The 19,344-nt window shown below is 65.0% G+C and overlaps 1 protein-coding gene across 2 annotated transcripts in view; it reads right to left on the reverse strand.

Annotated features, from left to right (window-relative positions):
• Positions 1-432: 432 nt before the first annotated feature.
• The window catches only part of NPDC1 (neural proliferation, differentiation and control 1), a 69,953-nt gene continuing 51,041 nt past the window's right edge, over positions 433-19,344 (reverse strand). For both annotated transcript variants that reach the window (XM_075906050.2, XM_089772840.1), the window contains 7 exons: positions 9,444-9,539; positions 8,422-8,598; positions 7,867-7,933; positions 6,732-6,816; positions 6,377-6,456; positions 4,294-4,390; positions 433-3,612 (listed from right to left, as the gene is read on the reverse strand). In XM_075906050.2, the coding sequence (XP_075762165.2) occupies positions 3,535-3,612; positions 4,294-4,390; positions 6,377-6,456; positions 6,732-6,816; positions 7,867-7,933; positions 8,422-8,598; positions 9,444-9,539 (680 nt within the window). In that variant the 3' untranslated portion in view covers positions 433-3,534. The remainder of the gene's footprint in view (positions 3,613-4,293; positions 4,391-6,376; positions 6,457-6,731; positions 6,817-7,866; positions 7,934-8,421; positions 8,599-9,443; positions 9,540-19,344) is intronic.

Here is a 19,344-nt window from a genome sequence, read left to right on the forward strand (position 1 = left end):
AAAGACGGTCGTTTAATAAAACTTTCTGTTCAAAATCATACAATCCGTACAACGGGCGGGGGCGGGCCGGGGGCTCCAGCGACGCTACGCACTGGAAAGGAGCCGGCGTCGTAAAGTGACAACACAGCACCGAAGGCCGGGGCCGCCGGGCTGCAGCCGTGCCGGGGTGCAGAGGCGGACACAGTGTTTCCAGGGCGCGTGGGGTTCACTCGTGGGCCCACATGCGTTGCTCTTCCCTGCAGGCCTCGTGCAAAGGCTGCAGCTCAGCTCCCTCCCGGTAACTCACCTGGGGGCCAAGGCAGGAGGCCGCCCAGAGAACCCAACCTTGCATACATCTGGGGGGGAAGGGGGGGAGGTTGGAGCCAGTGAAACAGCCTGAGAGTCAACTTTGGGACAGATCCTGTGTGCAGGGGGGGACGCCCAGCCTTTGGGGGGGGGGGAGGAGGAGGCTGTCTACAGACACACAAGACAGACGCGGAGTGCGGAGACTTGTATCCCCGAGGCACCGTTACAAATGGGCAGAGCTTTAAAGGGCCCACGTCTCATGGCCTGTGACTGGCCCGTCAGTCACACACACCAGCAGCAGCGAGGCAGAGTGAGGAGGGTAGCTGTGGCCAGGCCTGCCAACGGGGGGTAGGGTTGCCAGGTGTCCGGTATTCACTCGGACAGTCCCATATTTGTGTCCCTGTTATAGGGCTGTCAGACGGTTGAACCAAAAATACCGAACATCCCACTCCCCCCCAAAAAAAGGGGGACTAAAATTGTTGAGCGGGGGGGGGGGGAGAAAGGACTCCAAGACTTATTAAGCAAAAAAAAAAAAAAAATTTAAATAATACAACAGCATTAAAACAGCATGGCCCCTTTCAGGGTGAGCGCTGAGTTAGACTAGGGATAGAAACAGGGGAGCGGTTGAGCACTAAGACCCAGGGAAGGCACTGCTTCCCCTTGGTCTTTTTGCCGGCGGCCATTTTGTGTTCTTGCTCAAACCAGAACTTAGCTTCCCTGCGGAACGAGGTAAAATGGGGTTCGGGGGCAGGGGGTTGGGGGTGTCGTAGCCCAGGGAGGCCGGGGGCTAGGAGGTGCCAGTGTCCGGTATGTTCACCTCCTGGCTGGGAAAAAAAAAATCAGAAAATACCAGACATTTTAGGACTCTGGTATTTTCTGAAATTTTTTACCCGACAGAAGGCGAAAATACCGGACACCTGACAACCCTACCCCCAGCCAGTAAAAACCCAGAAAATACTGGAAAATGTCCAGTATTTCCTGTTTCCCTCTGACAGAAGCCTGGCGGGGACAATTTTTCTCTGCCATGTGTGGCACGTGCAGGGGCGTGAGGAGTGCAGGGCTATTTAAAGGCGCAGCGCTTGCTTTGCTTTGATGGGTTTTTTGCTTAACAACTTTGGTCTCCTCCCTTTTTTTCTCCCGCCCTCAACAGAATTTTTTCCCCATTTTTTTTTGGAGGGGGCGGGTGTTTGGTATTTTTGGTTAAACCATCTGGCAACCCTAACGGGGGGAACTGCCCCCGGCGATTCAGCAGGGCCTGGGACTCCCACATGCCCTTGAAATGACTGTCAGAGCGCCGGGTGGTGCGCTCCGGGATGGGAGGGGCGGTGGGCTCGGGCGGCACTGTGGGCTGGCTGCCCCCGCCCCCGCCCCCACTTGCCCAGGGGCCCAGTAAGTCCGGCAGCCCTGGCTGAGCCCGGCAGCGCCTATGGAGCAGTGTGCGGATACCGCCAGGCCTGGCCGTGGTATCAGTCTGGAAGGGGAACAGAAACGTGCCCCATTTCATGCAAGGAGGCTGGAGCCCCAGGCTCCTGGCAGCCACCAAGGGAGGGGCCAAGGCTGCATGGGCCAGGGCTTGGTCAGTACAGGAGCGTCCCCCCTACCCCCATGGCTTTCAGCGGGGGGTGGGGGGTGGAATGATCTCTAACCCCTGCTGAGCAGCTCAGCTCCTCTTCCCAGCCACTGCCCTCCAGCATCCCGCGCTGGCCCGGGGGTGGGGAAGGCAAGCCGCAGAAACAGGCTGTAAGCTCCCTTGGCGGGTGTCTGCCCGCTGCCCCTTGCGTGTCCCTCCCGCAGGCTGCGCGGGGCTGGCACGGCCCAGGAGGGACAGGCTCTCCCTTTCCGAACACGGGCCCTTTTGGACGCTGCACTGATGCAAACTGAGCAGCCGCAGCCAGGAGCCCGCGTGGACCCGCAGGGTGGGGACGTGGGCTCCGCCCGTACGCAGGGTTCCAGAGACGCAATTCGCAGCCGGAGCCGCAGAAGCGAGCGGCGGGCGCCCGGCCGCGTTTGCGGCTTGTAGGGCTCCAGTGCTCTCCAGGCACAAGGGGTGCTGGAAAGGGCCAGGCGGGGCCCTGGGATTCGCTCTCCTGCACACGCGGGTTTGGTTCCTTTGTGCGCCCAGGCCAGCGGGAAACGCCAGCGCTCTCCCACCCCACAGCCCTTCCCGCCACTCACCCGGCCCGGGGGCGTCGGCAGCGGGGCCGTGTGGACACACTCAACCCGAGCGAGGGAATCAGAGCCCGGCCGGCGGAGAAATCCGCCCTGGGGAACCTGCAATGCTGGTTTATTGGACAAACGGGTTCACACAACGACAGAGAAGACGGGCCCTGGCCAGGCTCGGCCTTGGGAAATGCTACAAATATGGAATTATAAAACCCGCATCACAGCCAAATTCGGTGCAGGGCAAACTTGCTGCGTCAGACCCCGAGCCCCAGGGGCAGCGAGACAAAGGCACCGAGTCTAGAGCCACCCGCATGGGAAGCCAGACACCAAGTGTGGGCCAGTCCCTGGGGCTAGACTCTCTCACTCCACCGCTCCAGACCATGGTGCCTGGGGAGGGCTGGTTCCCGTTCACGGAGTTCCCACCCTCTGCTCTTGACCTGGCGACATGTAGCCTGGTCCCCCAGGGCACTCGGGTTTCTGCTGCAGTGGCACCGAGGGGCCCAGCCACGAGAAGGACGGGGACTGGTTTTAACCACGTCTACACTAGGACCTTCTCAGAAAGCTTCCCACCAGTTCAGCTACGAGCGCTCGAACGCCAGGGCTGCGTCCGGCTGCCAGTGCCAGCCCCGGGGCCTGTTAACGCCGCGCCCGCTAGGGTACCACTGCGGCAGCACCGGCCCTCGCAGGGTGGGACGTTTTCCAAGCCCCGGTGCTTGCTTTGCTGTTCATTCCTCCATCCCCACTCAGGGGCCCCTTTTCAGCTGCCGCAGCACGAGACCCCCAGCGACACAGACCAACCAAAGCCTGTGGGGGAGACACCGCTGCCCCTCGCACTATCGCTCAGCCAGCCACCTGCCCCCCGAGGGCCCCGCCCTGCCCAGCCGAACCCCCCGGGGCAGGCAGCAAGCGAGAGCGCAGCAGAGAGAGCAGCGTGAAGCCGGAGCCAGGGGCGGCCCCGCCCAGCAGGCGTGTTCCGAGTGGGTCGGACAGTCCGGGATCCGTGGCTGGAGCGGCGCGGGAGGAGCCGGGTGGCTGGCGCGCTGCCTTGCCGGGCAGGCGGCCTTCTGCATCCCAGTCGGCAGCGAGCTACTGGTGGGTCCGGGGGCCCGAAGGGGGGACGGCAGAGTCGTCGAAGAGGGGGTTCTTCACTTCCATCTCGCCAGTCTGCAGCCGCCGGCGGGGAAAGAAGGGGGGGCAGGTCAGAGCTCACCGCCCCGCTCGGGGCCCGCTAGCTACGGATCCCTGCTGGGGGGCTGGCTCGTGGAATCCCTCCCACCTCAGCAAAGCTCTCTGCTCCTTTCCCAGGGAAGGTTTTGGCTGACTAGACAGGGCCCGTCCTGCGACAGAGTTCGCCGAACGTTTTCCAGTGGGAAACCTCCAGCCAGCTCTACCAAGAAGCAGGGTCCGGATCTGACCAGGATCCCAGGGAGCCACCTTCAGCTGAGGCTGGATGGGGCCCTGTCCCCCCGGTCGGTGGGAGGAAGCCAGGAGGGGGGCTCTGAAGCAGATTTGGCATGAGGGAGGGGGCCAAGGTTTTAAAAGCGGAAGGGTGCTCCCCAAGGCTGAGCCAGGGGGCGGGGCCTCTGGGGCCGGAGCAGCACGGGGGGGGGCGTGTGTGGGGCACCCGTGGTCCCCACTTTTAAGGAGCTTCTGACGGTCCCGCATGAGGCCATTGTAACAAAACAACTGCCAGCCCCTTCCTGGCAAGGAAGCAGGCCTTCTCGCCCCCCGGCGCCTGAGGCCTGGCGGGGCCAGGCAGCGCCGGCTCCAGCGTCTCTCCCAAGGCAGCTCCCGCCTTAGGGGAGCTTTGGGGGCTCCCGAGAAGCGCGCCCGCCGCCGCCGTACCGGAGCCAGCCCGGGGCACTCGTACACCGTGAAATCGCCGTCCTCGTTCTCTTCGTCGGAGGAGGCCGAGTCCGGCACTTTGGGCTCCTCTTTATGCCTGTGAAGAGACAGGCCCGTAGGGGGGAGGTGAAATCCCCTATTGCCCCTTCTGCCCCACAGCCCTCCCACTGCAGCAGGGCAGCCCCAGCCCTGCAGCCCACGGCCCCTCAGGCTAGAAGGTCAAAGCCAACGGGGATTCCTAGCACCACCCGCCCGGCCCCTCCCCCCGCCCGGCTCCAGCCTCGGTCGGTCCTTATTGCGGGCAGGCCCCTCCCCCCGCCCGGCTCTAGCCTCGGTCGGTCCTTATTGCGGGCAGGCCCCTCCCCCCCGCCCGGCTCTAGCCTCGGTCGGTCCTTATTGCGGGCAGGCCCCTCCCCCCGCCCGGCTCTAGCCTCGGTCGGTCCTTATTGCGGGCAGGCCCCTCCCCCCGCCCGGCTCCAGCCTCGGTCGGTCCTTATTGCGGGCAGGCCCCTCCCCCCGCCCGGCTCTAGCCTCGGTCGGTCCTTATTGCGGGCAGGCCCCTCCCCCCCGCCCGGCTCTAGCCTCGGTCGGTCCTTATTGCGGGCAGGCCCCTCCCCCGCCCGGCTCTAGCCTCGGTCGGTCCTTATTGCGGGCAGGCCCCTCCCCCCGCCCGGCTCTAGCCTCGGTCGGTCCTTATTGCGGGCAGGCCCCTCCCCCCCGCCCGGCTCTAGCCTCGGTCGGTCCTTATTGCGGGCAGGCCCCTCCCCCCGCCCGGCTCTAGCCTCGGTCGGTCCTTATTGCGGGCAGGCCCCTCCCCCCCGCCCGGCTCTAGCCTCGGTCGGTCCTTATTGCGGGCAGGCCCCTCCCCCCGCCCGGCTCTAGCCTCCGTCGGTCCTTATTGCGGGCAGGCCCCTCCCCCCGCCCGGCTCTAGCCTCGGTCGGTCCTTATTGCGGGCAGGCCCCTCCCCCCCGCCCGGCTCTAGCCTCGGTCGGTCCTTATTGCGGGCAGGCCCCTCCCCCCGCCCGGCTCTAGCCTCCGTCGGTCCTTATTGCGGGCAGGCCGGGGGGGGGGGGGGGCTGACTGCTCTGGGAGCGGCAGGCCGGGGGGGGGGGGCTGACTGCTCTGGGAGCGGCAGGCCGGGGGGAGGGGCTGACTGCTCTGGGAGCGGCAGGCCGGGGGGGGGGGGGGCTGACTGCTCTGGGAGCGGCAGGCCGGGGGGAGGGGGGGGGGGCTGACTGCTCTGGGAGCGGCAGGCCGGGGGGGGGGGGGGCTGACTGCTCTGGGAGCGGCAGGCCGGGGGGGGGCTGACTGCTCTGGGAGCGGCAGGCCGGGGGGGGGGCTGACTGCTCTGGGAGCGGCAGGCCGGGGGGGGCTGGCTGACTGCTCTGGGAGCGGCAGGCCGGGGGGGGGGGGCTGACTGCTCTGGGAGCGGCAGGCCGGGGGGGGCTGGCTGACTGCTCTGGGAGCGGCAGGCCGGGGGGGGGGGGGGGGGGCTGACTGCTCTGGGAGCGGCAGGCCGGGGGGGGGGGCTGACTGCTCTGGGAGCGGCAGGCCGGGGGGGGGGGGGCTGACTGCTCTGGGAGCGGCAGGCCGGGGGGGGGGGGGCTGACTCCTCTGGGAGCGGCAGGCCGGGGGGGGGGCTGACTGCTCTGGGAGCGGCAGGCCGGGGGGGGGGGGGCTGACTCCTCTGGGAGCGGCAGGCCGGGGGGGGGGGGGGGCAGCTGACTGCTCTGGGAGCGGCAGGCCGGGGGGGGGGCTGACTGCTCTGGGAGCGGCAGGCCGGGGGGGGGGCTGACTGCTCTGGGAGCGGCAGGCCGGGGGGGGGGGCTGACTGCTCTGGGAGCGGCAGGCCGGGGGGGGGGGGGGCTGACTGCTCTGGGAGCGGCAGGCCGGGGGGGGGGGGCTGACTGCTCTGGGAGCGGCAGGCCGGGGGGGGGGCTGACTGCTCTGGGAGCGGCAGGCCGGGGGGGGGGGGCTGACTGCTCTGGGAGCGGCAGGCCGGGGGGGGGGGCTGACTGCTCTGGGAGCGGCAGGCCGGGGGGGGGGGGCTGACTGCTCTGGGAGCGGCAGGCCGTCACTCACTTTTCCATGGAGAGCATCTGCTGTTTTTGGTGCTGGTAGTGATACATCTGGGCGCTCTGAGCCAGCTTCTGATCCCCGGGCTGGAAAAGAAAAGCAGGAGGTGAACGCAGGTCTCCGGAGAGCGGCTCACTCGCGTGGCCACGGAGCCTCCGGTACAGACCGAAGCCCAGAGGCCAAGGGGAGAGGCAGGCTTTAGCCGGCCTCCAGGACTTCTTTCAAACTCTCCATGGCACAGCCCCTCCCCCGTTGCGTTGCATTACCTGCCCCAGGCGTCCTACAGGGTTTGCGCCCCAAGCACAAGGGTCAGGAACAGACCGTGCTGCGGATGGGCCGGAGGGCGCCGGAGCACGCTTACCGACAGCTTGTCGTACGGCAGGGGGCCGGGCAGCTTCTGAGCTGGGTAGTCGGTTTTCTGGGCTAGTCTGATCTCCTTCTGCAGCCTACAGAGGGGACAAGAGGCTGGTCAAGCCAACTGGGGCTGCAGCAATGAAAACTCCTACCTCCCCCTGCGCTGTTCCGGGACACGCGCTGAGCTAAAACCCATCCGTGCATCTGTCTGCTTGCTGCAGGCCGGGGGCCCTGAACCCCCGTCCCCCCTCGGGGCCGGCAGGGGAGCAAGCTCGTCCCTTCCCACGGCCTGCCTGGTCTCCAGAGCGGAACGGGAAATTGAAAGCTGCTCAAAGGGAACGTGCCCTGAACGTGGAACGAGCTTGTGGAACTCTCAGCCACTGGGTGCCACCGAAGCCAGGCGCTTGGACTGGCGGGTTCCACGGACGCCCAGAGCGCCTGTCGCTTGCGCCCAGTCTTGGAGGGAACAGCAAATCCCGTGCGTCCGACCAGGGGTGGGGAACACGTGGCTCACAGCCCAGCTCTGGCCCACAAGGCTCAGGGTCGCTTCCCCTCCCCCCACCGCAGGGCGAGCCAGCGCTGGTGTTCTAGCCACGTGGGGGTGCCATAGCTGGAGCGTCGGCCCTGGCCCCCGGCGCAGGGGAGAGCCCTGAGCCCCACGGCCCCAGTCAAGGCAAGAAGCCATGGGCCAGATCCAACCCACGGATTCTGCCTGGCCGGGGGCTCTGCGCACTGCAGGGAACTGCCCCCCCAGCTCCCATTGGCCAAACTGCCCAGGCCCCTCGTCCAGGAGCGCCCCCTCACTCCCTAACCCCTGCCCCGCCCAGGCCCCTCGCCCAGGAGCGCCCCCTCGCTCCCTAACCCCTGCCCCGCCCAGGCCCCTCGCCCAGGAGCGCCCCCTCGCTCCCTAACCCCTGCCCCGCCCAGGCCCCTCGCCCAGGCGCGCCCCCTCGCTCCCTAACCCCTGCCCCGCCCAGGCCCCTCGCCCAGGAGCGCCCCCTCGCTCCCTAACCCCTGCCCCGCCCAGGCCCCTCGCCCAGGAGCGCCCCCTCGCTCCCTAACCCCTGCCCCGCCCAGGCTCCAGCTCAGCCGGAAGCCAAGAGATGGGCCAGGTGCTGGCTGCAGGAGGTCCGGCCGCTCACCTGCACCAACAGATCCCAGCCACGATTAAAGCAACGATGCCGGCCACAGAGAACATCACGATCATCCCTGCGGAGGAAGGACACAGCACAGAGCTCCTGACGGGGCAGCACAAAGCGGATGGGGTGGGTGGGGGTGTGTGTGTGTGTGTGCGCGTGCGCGCGAGATGGCTGGCTGGCAGGGGTTCACCCCGCCCTTGCAATAGCAAACCCCCCCGTGCCCCTTAATGCCTCCCCAGCCACACCATCACCCACACACACCTGGAGCGCCGCAGAGTCGATGACTGTTATTGCACCAGGCATGCACGGCAGTAAACCCAGCCACTCCATGGACTCATTAGCAAGCTGATTTCGGTCTCTCCCTGCCTCTCTCCTTCTCCCCATCCCGGGAACTTCCAGGAGAGGCCAGCCTGAGCTGCAAAGCTCCTTTTCGGAGCCAAACTGCCTCAAGACCCATCACAGGCAGAGCACCATGCCCCGAGGTGCTAAACCTGCTCCCGCACCGGCTGGATGAGGCCCATCTCTAGCGCTGAACTCCACAGGGAAGCCTGCACCTACCGAGTATCAGGAGGTCATTAGAGGTGACGTGGAACACCTCCACTGGAGAGCTCTTCACGGTCTTGGTGGCAGCGGTGGGATGAGATGTCACAGCATTGTGGTTTGCTCTGCTCTTCTGGTCGGACTCCCCTCTCACTCCACTGGCTTCAGGATGCTTCCCTGCAGGGGTCAAGGTCACTGTGCAAGAAAGCAGAGACCAACAGCTGTAGCAGATGCAGTGTGATCCACCAACACCCAGCTCTGGGTCAGGGAGCGGAAAGATGCACAGAGTTTCTGTGACCAGCAAGGATAAAGGAGAGAACTCCAACATTCGCGCCCCCATAGATGTTTAATGATTTAGCACCAACCAGGACACAGCATCTCAGGAAGCGAGACTACGTGCCCAGGAATCACGGGATGGAAAGGGAGAGAGAAAAGCCCATTTCCACCCAGGGAACGTCTCTCCCCAAAAGCACCTTCTTCCCCCCGTCACCAAACATGCTGCACTTCTAGAGCCTCTTGCATCTAAGAGCCTCATGGGAGAGGACATCCCTCGTTTACAAAGAGTGAAACTGAGGCACAGAGGGTTAGGGGAGTTCCTCCAGGTCACCCCGAGTTGTAGTCAAGCCAGGAATAGACCTCAGGCCCCCCTGCTCTAACCACTAGTCTGCACTGCCATGACGTGCCTGGAGGACGGGAGTCTGGGGAGCTTCCAAATGAGGAAGTGCACATGTTTTCTGGGCCCTGGGCTTTGCTCCTGCTGAAGTGTTTGCAGAGCAAGGAAACCGCCGTGGCTTGCTCGCTCCCCAGCCAGCCAGCCAGGAAATGCCAGCAACCCTTCCCTGGAAAGCCAGCAATTCCGGACGGCCCCTCTCTGAACAGCGGGGCCCTGCGGCAGGCTCGTGTTTCTTGCTTTCCACAGATTTCAGCGCGAGAGGAGCCGGAGTTGTCAGCCCCAGGGGCCTGGGGGCCCGGGCCCTCGGGAAGCAGCTGGGAGAAAAGGCTGCGGGGAGCGCGCCGGGGCAGGCGGGTTCCGGACTCACCGTCCTGGGGCAGGTGGAGGCGAGTGGCATCCTGCTTGGCCAGGGCGTCGGCTAAGAGGTCGATTTCTTCCTCTAGGTTGGGTAGAGACGTTCTCCCTGTGGAAAGAAGCAGCCAGGGGAGGGTTACTGCTCCGGCGCCCCCAGCGCATCCGGCTCCCCCGGGGCTCCCGGACGCACGTGCACGGTAGCGAGAATCCAGCTGGGCAGTGGGGAGCTCCCTGCGGCGGGCAGGCCCGACCCACGCTCTGCTGGCAGAGGGCTGGGGGCTCAGCCCGGGGGGCGCGAGGTTCTGAGGTGGGGGGCGGAGCCAGGGAGCAACCGCTGGAAGAGCTGGAACGTAAATGGAGCGTGTAGAGAGTGGCACACGGAGCCTGCGGCGACCCCTGCTCCCAACCAAGCCCCTCACCTCTTGAAGGAGGCTGGACTCTGGGGGTGCGGGGGGGGGGGAGACCGCACGTGAGGGCTGGCTTGCTCAGCAGCTGCAAAGCTGCATTGAACTGCAGACCCGTCGGATCACTGGGACCAGCCAAAACCAAACCCCAGGTAAAGGGGACGCAGCCGGCGTCAGACGTGCCGAAGGGTTGGCGCTGGCAGGGGGGGACCTGCCGGGCTCCGGCCACCTCCACGTGTCTCAGCCCCCGGCCTCACCCTTCCCAGCGCACAGGTCGAACGTCATGCAGCAGCGAGGGGGGCATGGGACGGCACGGCCAGCCGGACTGCCAGCAGAGCTGCTGCCTTCGGAGCCGGGGGCCAGCCAGCAGCCACCGCCCTCTGCCTAAGTTCCCCCCGCAGGGGCTGAGGAAGGAGGTCGACTGGGCGGGGTCTCTGTGGCGGGGCAGGGGATGAATCCTAGAGCCCTAGGACCGGGAAGGACCTCAAGAGGCATCGGGTCCAGTCCCCAGCCCTCGTGGCAGGACCCAGCACTGTGGACCGGGGGTGGGAGGTCTCCCACCCTTTTAAGCACCAGATCCCTTCTGGAATGGAAGTGCAGTCCAGGATCTACCGCAGACCCAAACACCCTTGTCCCGCCCCTTCTCCGAGGCCCCGCCCTGCTCACGCCTGCCCCCCTTTCACTGGGCTGGGGCAGGCGGTTGGGGCGCAGGCGCTGGTCTTTGGGATCTGCACGTGAGGGGCTGTGAGCGGAGTCTGGGGCGGGCTTGGGGTGCAGGAGGGGGCTCAGGACTGGGGTAAGGGGTTCGGAGCAGGCTCCAGCTGGGCCCTGCTTACCCCAGGTGGCTCCTGGGGGGTGTGCAGTGGGGCTAAGGCCGGCTCCCCCCTGCCCTGGCCCTGCACCGCTCCCAAAAGCGGCCAGTGAACCCCTCCATCCCAAGCGCCGTTCTGTGGAGACAGACTCCGGGGTGGGAGGGGGGCTCCCTAGCATCAGTGCCCTCCTCCCCCTGCCCTGCCCAGCGAGCAGGAGGCTCCCAGGGAGGGGCAGCTCCAAGGCACAGGGCAGGAGGTGCGCAGCGGGGGGGGGGGAGGGGGAAGTGCTGGCACTAGATAGCCTCTTGGCCTAACCAGTCAGGGGCCCGTCAGAGGCTCCAAGATCGACCGGAAGATCCCGATCGACTGTTGGTGACCCCTTTGCCCTAACTCCACCCTTGGACAAAAGGACATTTTACATGAAGGATTCTCCATTCGAAAAACTTACCCCCTGGGTGTCATAGAACCCTAGAACCCCAGGGCGGGCAGAGACCTCAGGAGCCATCGAGTCCAGCCCCTGCTAAAGGCAGGACCAACCCAACTCCATCAGCCCAGCCAGGGCTTGGTCCAGCCGGGACTTAAACACCCCTAGGGATGGAGATTCCACCCCCTCCCTAGGGAACCCAGCCCAGGGCGTCCCCACCCGCCTAGGGAAAGAGTTTTTCCTAAGATCCAACCTAGACCTCCCCCATTGCAACTTGAGCCCATTGCTCCTTGTTGTCACCACTGAGACCAGCCTCTCTCCATCGTCTTTGGTACTCCCGTGAGGTAGTCGAAGGCTGCTCTCAAACCCCCCCTCACTCTGCTCTTCTGCAGACTAAACAGACCCAAATCCCTCAGCCTCTCCTCGTAGGTCATATGCTCCAGCCCCCTCAGCATTTCATTGCCTCCGCTGGACCCTCTCCAATGCGGCCACATCCTTTTTGTAGTGGGGGCCCAGAACTGGACACAATACTCCAGATGTGGCCTCCCCAGAGCCGAGTAAAGAGGAATAATCACTTCTCTGAATCTGCGGGCAATGCTCCTCCTCATGCACCCCAATATGCCATTCGCCTCCTTGGCTACAAGGGCGCCCTGTTGACTCACATCCAGCTTCTCATCCACTGGAATCCCCAGGTCCCTTTCTGCAGAACTGCTGCTTAGCCCGTCGGTCCCCAGTCTGTACCAATGCCTGGGATTCTTCCGTCCCAAGGGCAGGACTCTGCACTTGTCCTTGTTGAACTTCATATTTTTTTTTGGCTCAATCCTCTAACCTGTCCAGGTCACTCTGGACCCTGTCCCTGCCCTCCAGCGTATCTACCCCTCCCCCTAGCTTAGTGTCAGCCGCAACCTTGCTGAGGGTGCAATCCATCCCCTCGTCCCGGTCATTAATAAAGATGTTGAACAAACCAGTCCTAGAACCGAACCTTGGGGCCCTCAACCAGACATCGAACCGTTGGTCACTCCCCGTTGGGCCCGATAATCTAGCCAGCTTTCTATCCACCTCACAGTCCAGTTATCCAATCCAAACTTCCTTAAGCCCCCCGGTCCTCTCATTGCCTCGCTCCACTGTTCTCAGCCCAGGAGAGCCACAGCGCCGGGGGTGCCACAGCCTGCGCCACAGGGGACAGCAGACTCCATCATGCTCCATCCCTTCTTGGGCTGCACCCTCAGGCCTGGCACTAGCCCCGTGCGTAGAGAAGGGGGCACTGAGGCACCGAGCTGTGGAGAGATGTGGCTAAGCTGCAAGTCACTGGCAGAGCTGGGAAAGGAACCCAGGAGTCCTAGTCTCCTGCTGCGACAATCCCCCACCTCCACGTCCATCCGCCCTCCCTCCGTCCTATTGACAAACGTGCCCCCAGCTCTCCCCCTGAAAGGAAGGTGGCCGGCCCACCCTCTGACCCCAGACAGCTGGGCAGGGAGGTGAACCGGCTGCTGCTGGAAGTTACACAACGGGAAGCTCCGAGGAGGTTGTGAAACGCCCGCGGGAGGACTGGAAAGTGATGAAAGCCTGGGGAGCAGCAACACCTCCCAGGAACAGGGCGAGCCGGCCCTTCCCGGAGGGAGGCCCCGCAGGAGTGTCTCAAGTCAGCAACCCGAGGTCATGTCCTCCCTCGAGCCAGGCCTCCTGAGCACCCGGCAGCGACCCCACCGGCGGGCAGGGCCAGCTCGAGCCCTTCCTGCGCCCCGGGCAGCGGGCACGCGACGCATGCGCAGCTCTGCCCCTGGGCGCACGGCGTCCCTTACAGCTGCAATCGGGCGCCCCCCGTAGGTTGGTGCCCCGGGCAACTGCCCGGCTAGCTCCCCCCTTAATCCAGCCCTGCTGGCGGGACTGGAACGGCCCGGCCCGGCTTGTTCCATTTGCACCCAGCTCGGTGGCACGAGACCATCGCCTGCAGGACGACCCGCCCGCTCAGGAGGCAGCTGTCCTGCTCGGAGCCTCCTTCAACCAACGGCTGCAATCTGGTCCTGCCACACAGGGCCCCCCGCTCACCCAGTCCTGCATCTTCGCCCTGGAGCTCCTCTCCGCTCCGGACGGCAGGGCCGTCTGCAGGCGCCAGGCGGGGCAGATCACGGGCCCCAGGGCAATCCGGGGGCTTTCCAGTCATGGTTGCAAGTTACAGGAAGATCCCTAAAGCGGGGGGGGGGGGGGGGCGCATCGCCCCCACGGGTCCTGCCCACATTCCCCAGGGGATCTCACTGGCTTTGCCATGGGCTGGTGGAGCCCAGGGATCCAGTGAGGCACAAACCAGAATTTGCCCCAGCTGAGTTAAACCCAGAACCCCCCGGCTCGAGAGAGAGATGTGCCGTAGCGACGCCCCCAGCCAGTATGGATCCCTGCTGCCAGCGGCTGCTGCTGGCCGAGAGGAGAGAGCCCACCTGCCCAGCGCAGCCCCGAGCAAAGGAGGGTCCAGGGAGCCCGGGCTCCTGCCGGCCGCGGGGACCTGCAGGGCTAGTGGCGTGTCCGGGCCCTGCTCAGGGGTGTCAGGCCATGGCGGGGGTCTCGGCGCGAGGCCGGCGGGCGTCGGGTTAACTTACCGGCTGCCCCAGGCGCAAAGGCGGCTTTGCAAAGCCACACGCTGGCGAGCGGGGGCCTGGCCCTGAGCCCCGGCCCGGCCACATGGTACGAGCCAGCGCGCTGCGAAAGGCTGAGCACCCAGGCAGCACCCATTGCCCCATGCAGAGCGCACCCCCCGCCCCTTCTCCCTGGGTGAGCAGGGAGCCCCCAGCTGCCACGGCGCACGGTCCGCCCCCAGCTGCCACGGCGCACAGCGCACGGCCCGCCCCCAGCTGCCACGGCGCACGGCCCGCCCCCAGCTGCCACGGCGCACAGCCCGCCCCCAGCTGCCACGGCACACAGCGCACAGCCCGCCCCCAGCTGCCACGGCACACAGCGCACGGCCCGCCCCCAGCTGCCACGGCGCACAGCACACGGCCCGCCCCCAGCTGCCACGGCGCACGGCCCGCCCCCAGCTGCCACGGCGCACAGCACACGGCCCGCCCCCAGCTGCCACGGCACACAGCGCACGGCCCGCCCCCAGCTGCCACGGCACACAGCGCACGGCCCGCCCCCAGCTGCCACGGCACATGTTGCTTCCTGACTTGCCCCCCACCCTTCTGGATGCCACTGTCCCCCATGGGGCTGCAGCAGCTTCACCTCTCCGAGGAGGGGTCAGGGGCCTCCATTCCTAGCTTGGGAACCATCCGGTCTTTAGCCCTGCAGGGCGATTTGCAGCCCAAATCCAGGAGAGGGGCACCAGCTGCCAGCAGGAGCGTGGCGCTTGGCAGCTCCAGGCCACGTCCAGCCCTCCCTGGAGGAGGCAGGGGCCTGCCCAGAGCTTGCAGACCGGGGGGGGGGCTGATGCCAGGAGTGGGGGCGTCGCTCTAGCTAAGGGTGACCGGGCGCCCAGCACCTCACTGCTGACTCCCGTGGGGCCAAAGGGGAACCCCCAGCCCAGGGCAGGGCCCCAACACTGCGAAGAGCACAGGGCAGCGGGGAAGGGGGCAGCCTCAGTGCTGGGAAGGGCAGGGCTGCCTTGGGGGAAAACCCTCCTCCCCTGCGACCACAGGAGCCCAACTCTCGCCTGCCCCCACTGCCGCTCCAGGGCACGGGGAGCGGGTGGTAAAACCCCAGCCCAGGTGAGACGGGGGCACGACCCCAGCCCGGCTCGCGCTGCCCAGCTGCACCTTGCCCAGGCGCCGGCGCCGCACAGCAGGCTCTGACGGGCCAGGCCCGCTGGCTGTCTAGAGGGCAGCTCCCATTCACCTCCCAGCCCTTCGGAGCAGCCCCGCTACTGCCACGGCTCCCCAGCTGCAGCCCGCCTCTGCCCCCAGAGTGCTGGTCGGGGTGGGCGGCCTCCCACCGAACTGGGCCTGCCCGTCTCCGACTCCACCAGCGACCAGTCGCATGCTCACTGCAAACTTCGCTCTCAGGCTGCTTGGGCTGCAGCACCCGTATCTGCTCCAGCCGGGCTCAGAACCCTGCACCCCCCTCCGGACCAGCTCGCCTGTGAGCGCCTGCGGGCGGGGGCTGCTGGCATGGGTGTGTTTGTACAGCGCTGAGCACAGGCAGGGCCCCGGCTGGTTGGCCTCTGGCAACGTGCATGTTTCAGGGGGAGAGTATTAGGAGGCAGAGACAGTTACCGCAAAGCATGGTCCTGGGAGCTTTAAAAACAGACGCTGACAGGGCCCAGGCAAGTCCGTCAGTTACACAACCTGGGGCTGCTGCTGAAATTAACCAGCTCTGACCAAACCCCACCATGTGAAACTCATGCTGGGAAGTGCTGCTCATTTTGTGATGCATTGTGCAAAGGCTGCTTGCACTATGCTGCGCGCGCGCACACACACGTGCACATGCACGCACACATCCTGGCATGTGTCACTCTGCTTCTGACTTCAGGGAGGACCTGCCGGACACAGATCAGAGCTGCTATTCAGGCACCAGGCTTTCAACAGGATTCCGCTCAACTTCACAGCCAGAAGCTGTTAAATGTTCTCGCGCTCCCTCCTCTCTCTTTCCTCCCTCTCAATTGCCTCATTCAGCCAGGGCTGTCCTCAGCAGGGAGCCTCTGGAGGATGAATCAAATCACACAAAAGGGGACCCGGGACAGAGGCGGCTCAGCATCTGGATAATTCAAGGTTACAGCAATTCCAGGCCCCTTTGGAATGTGTTGTCACTTTGAATGTTTGGAAATAAACATCAATTCCCTCCCTGTGGTCCCGTACAATAGGGTCCCTTCCCCACCCCCAAAGCCGCATCCCAGTGGCTCAACATTGCCTTTGGGCAACAGCCCAGCTGATCAGAGACTTGACTTCAAAACAAGAGACAGGAGGTTTCAAACGTGGAGTGAAAGCTGGGCAAACCTTTACAGCAGGCACTTAAATACCCTTAATTACGTCAGTCTTCTTTGCATCCATTGCTTTGCCAGCACTTGCAATTCTGTTTCAAGACTCGCTTCACATAGCTCAGTCTGACCCTCCTCACAGCCCAGGTCAGGACGCTGCTGCAAAGGAACATTTCTTTGAGCTAGTGCAAGTTTCTTGCAATATTTAGTGTTTTCCTCAAATCAGATGAGAATTTCAGCTTCCATTTAAAGAGAGGAACTTTCTAGCCCTCTGGCTTGCAGAGACAAGCCTGACATCAGACCCAAATACGCCCTAAAGTTTCAGAAACCAAAAGGAAAATAAAAACCCCTCAAATAAATACAGTTTTATATAAATCTGCCTGATTTGTAAGCCAGTCTCAGGATTTTTAGGGCCAGCGCCATGCTGTTCGAACACCTGGAGTTGGCAAAACTGCATCTGGTTTACCAAATTAAGCTACGCTAGCATAAGCCAGGGTACAGCGGCTGCCAGAGCACCTGCAGGAGAGGTTTGCATGGGTTTAGCTAGAGCACTCTAAAACCAGTGTGCAGAGAAAACAGTCACTCCGGCTCGCTGTGGCCGTGTCTATAGAAGGGCATGCCCGGGTTAATACATTGATTTCAACTGAAATCCAGACAGGTTTACGGGAGGGGCTGGCACAGCGATGGCCACGTGCCGACTCGCCCTGGCGGCTCTGAACGGCAGAACGATGCTGAGCGCCCCGGCCGAGCCAGCCCAGCGTTCCATCCCTTGACAAAGGGACTCTGGTGCGGACGGGACCCAAATGTTCGCACCTGGTCGGGTTCAGCCCTAAGGCCTGGCCCGCTCACGTCGACCGGCCGGTAAACACGCGTGGCCGTCCGCCCCGTTACCTTACAGACCCCGGCCGTGTCTGCGCTGGAGATTTCCTGGCACAGCTGCCCCAGCAACCCCCCCCCCACCCAGTTTACACCGGCCACGAAGTGCTCCTGCGGCGTAGCGGGGACCGGCTCCCAGCCGCACCAGCGAAAGGGCGTGGATGCCGGTAGCAGAGCGCGGCTGCACTAGGCCGGACGCCGCTATCGCTCTGGGGGGAACCAAGCGTCACATCCTGGAGCACGGAGGAGGGACGTGCAGACCAGGCCCCAGGACGGCTGAGGGGCCGGTCTGAACCCCAGCTCCAAAGACTGCCCAGCGAGGCCGCCTTTCTCCTGCAGGCTCCACTAAGCACAGCAGTGCATGCTCAGCCCAGGACATCAGCCGATCATGGGTCGGCCGCAAGCGAGCAAAGGCGTATTCAGCCCCGCACGCCCAGAACCCAGCTGTGCCGCTCCGTCCCCTTTGTGTGCGGGGAGAGCGGCTCCCAAGAGCGCCCTAAGCTGGAGAGGGGAGCTTTTGAGATCACAAGGCTACATCTGCTTCTCTCCTCTGGCTGCAGAGTGACTGCTCGGAAGCGTTTGGGGCCTTGCTCCATGCAGCCCCCTCAGCCTCCAGGGACCTCGGCAGTTCGGGAGAGAGGACAAGGGAGGCCAATGATTTACACGCGAGGCGGGTGCCGAGCACACATGCCCGCGGGCTGCTCTTCCGCACCCCAAAGTGAGAACCGAGCCCTCGGTTTACGCGAAATCGGTTGTCAAACCCATTCCAGTTACACAGACGCAGGCTGCCACGCGGACGCCTCGCGGGGTTTAGAAGCGGGTCATTTTAGCCTTCCCTAAACCGGTCCCTAATCGGTTTAAGCAGCGTTACACTAAACCCGGTTTAAAACGCATTAAGAGCGTCTACACAGCCCGTCACGCCCCTTTCACTGGGGGCCGAACCCGCACTGGGCGCGTTCTCTCGGGGACAAGCTGTAAGGCCTGGAGCCCAAGTCACAGGGATCAAACTAGCACAAAAGCACCGTGTCAACCGGCTGTGCAGCCCCGGCCTCCTGAGGCCCCTGTGGGAGGCAAATGCGTCTGCTGCTGGGCGGGGAGGGGGAAGCCGCCAGGGCAGCGGAAGGGGCCTGGGGTGCCCTGCTGGGGAGCAGTTACTGAGCCAACCGCCCCAACAAAGCCGAGCAGCAGGAGGCACCCGAATGGTCCTGCCCTGGCCATCCCGGTCCCTGCCTGCTCTGGGCCCTTCCTCCCTCTAGTGGCCGCAGCACAACACGCTGCCTGAGCAGGGACCAGGTCTCCCCAGGGCCGTTCGGCCTGTAACGGCGATGCCAAGGCACGTCGGCAGCCTGGCGAAGGCGGGAACCGGAACCCTGCCCCCTCCTGGCATCGGTGGCGCCGGACAGGCACAGGCCACCCGCCGCAGCCGTGCTGAGCGCTGGCGAGGCCGCAGGGGGCTTGTGCCGGGCGTCTGGTCGGGCTCTGCCCAGGGTCCACACCGCAGCCATCCTGCTGCTGGCACCACGGAGCCGGAGGGGCCCAGGTTTGGCCCACAGAGGGACCGGTCAGGGCTGGGGCACCTCAGCAGGGCAGCCTCTAGATTCTTCCATGCCCAGGCCTGCCAATGGCAGGTGGAGGAGGCAATTCAAAAGGACCTGGGGCTCCTGCGGTAGCAACCTGGGCCGTCTGGTTGCCGCACGAGGCGTGCAGCACGCTCTGAGCAGCCGAGAGGGCAACCGGGGGGCAGGGGCCTGTGTGGGATGCTCTGGGAGGCCCTGAGGGCTGGCTGCCCCAGCCTCGCCCCTTCTGGGAGCACGGAGCTGCCCCCACCCTTGCCTGGCAAGCCCCCATCCGTGCCACAGGCCAGGAAACGCTGAGCGTGTGAGCAGCTGCCTCTCGTGCCACTCCGGAGTGCTCCCCGTGCACCAAGTGCGAAAGGGCACCCCCGTGTGCCAGGGCCTTCGTGCGCCCCCGTGCGCCAGGGCCTTCGTGCGCCGGGGCATCGCAGGAGGCACCCTCCTGCCCTGTGGCCCAACGAGCTGCCAACAGCTTTGCCCCAGTGGCTCTGTTTTCTGCGTGCTGATCCAACAAAAGATCCTTGCAGTCGAAATGGGAGTTAAAGCAGCATTTAAAACTGGGCACGTTTTCAGAGACCAGGGACTGCCCTGCCTGCCTGTGGGCACGTGGGTCACCCGGCGCAGGTCGGGGAGGGGGTGGACAAGCCGCTCTAAACCCTGCCTGAGAGGCAGGGCGGAACAGAGTGAAGTCAAGGGAGCCCCCCGTGGGGAGCCGTGCCACACGCCGACAGATGGGGCGGGTGCTGCTCTCTGCCCTTTCCTGCACTACGCACGCTCTGTTAGCGGTAAAGGGGCCCCGATTCTGTTCTATTACTTGCGGCGTCCAGGCGGAGACGGGCCCGTTCCCGCGCCACAGCCCCACGCAGCAGCAGCGCCCCGTGTGAGCTGCGTGGCGGGAGGCGGAATCGTCTTGTAGCCACGGAA

The sequence above is a fragment of the Pelodiscus sinensis genome, chromosome 23 (genome assembly GCF_052426305.1).
Source record: "Pelodiscus sinensis isolate ZL-2025 chromosome 23, ASM5242630v1, whole genome shotgun sequence".
In the NCBI taxonomy this organism is placed as follows: domain Eukaryota; kingdom Metazoa; phylum Chordata; order Testudines; family Trionychidae; genus Pelodiscus; species Pelodiscus sinensis.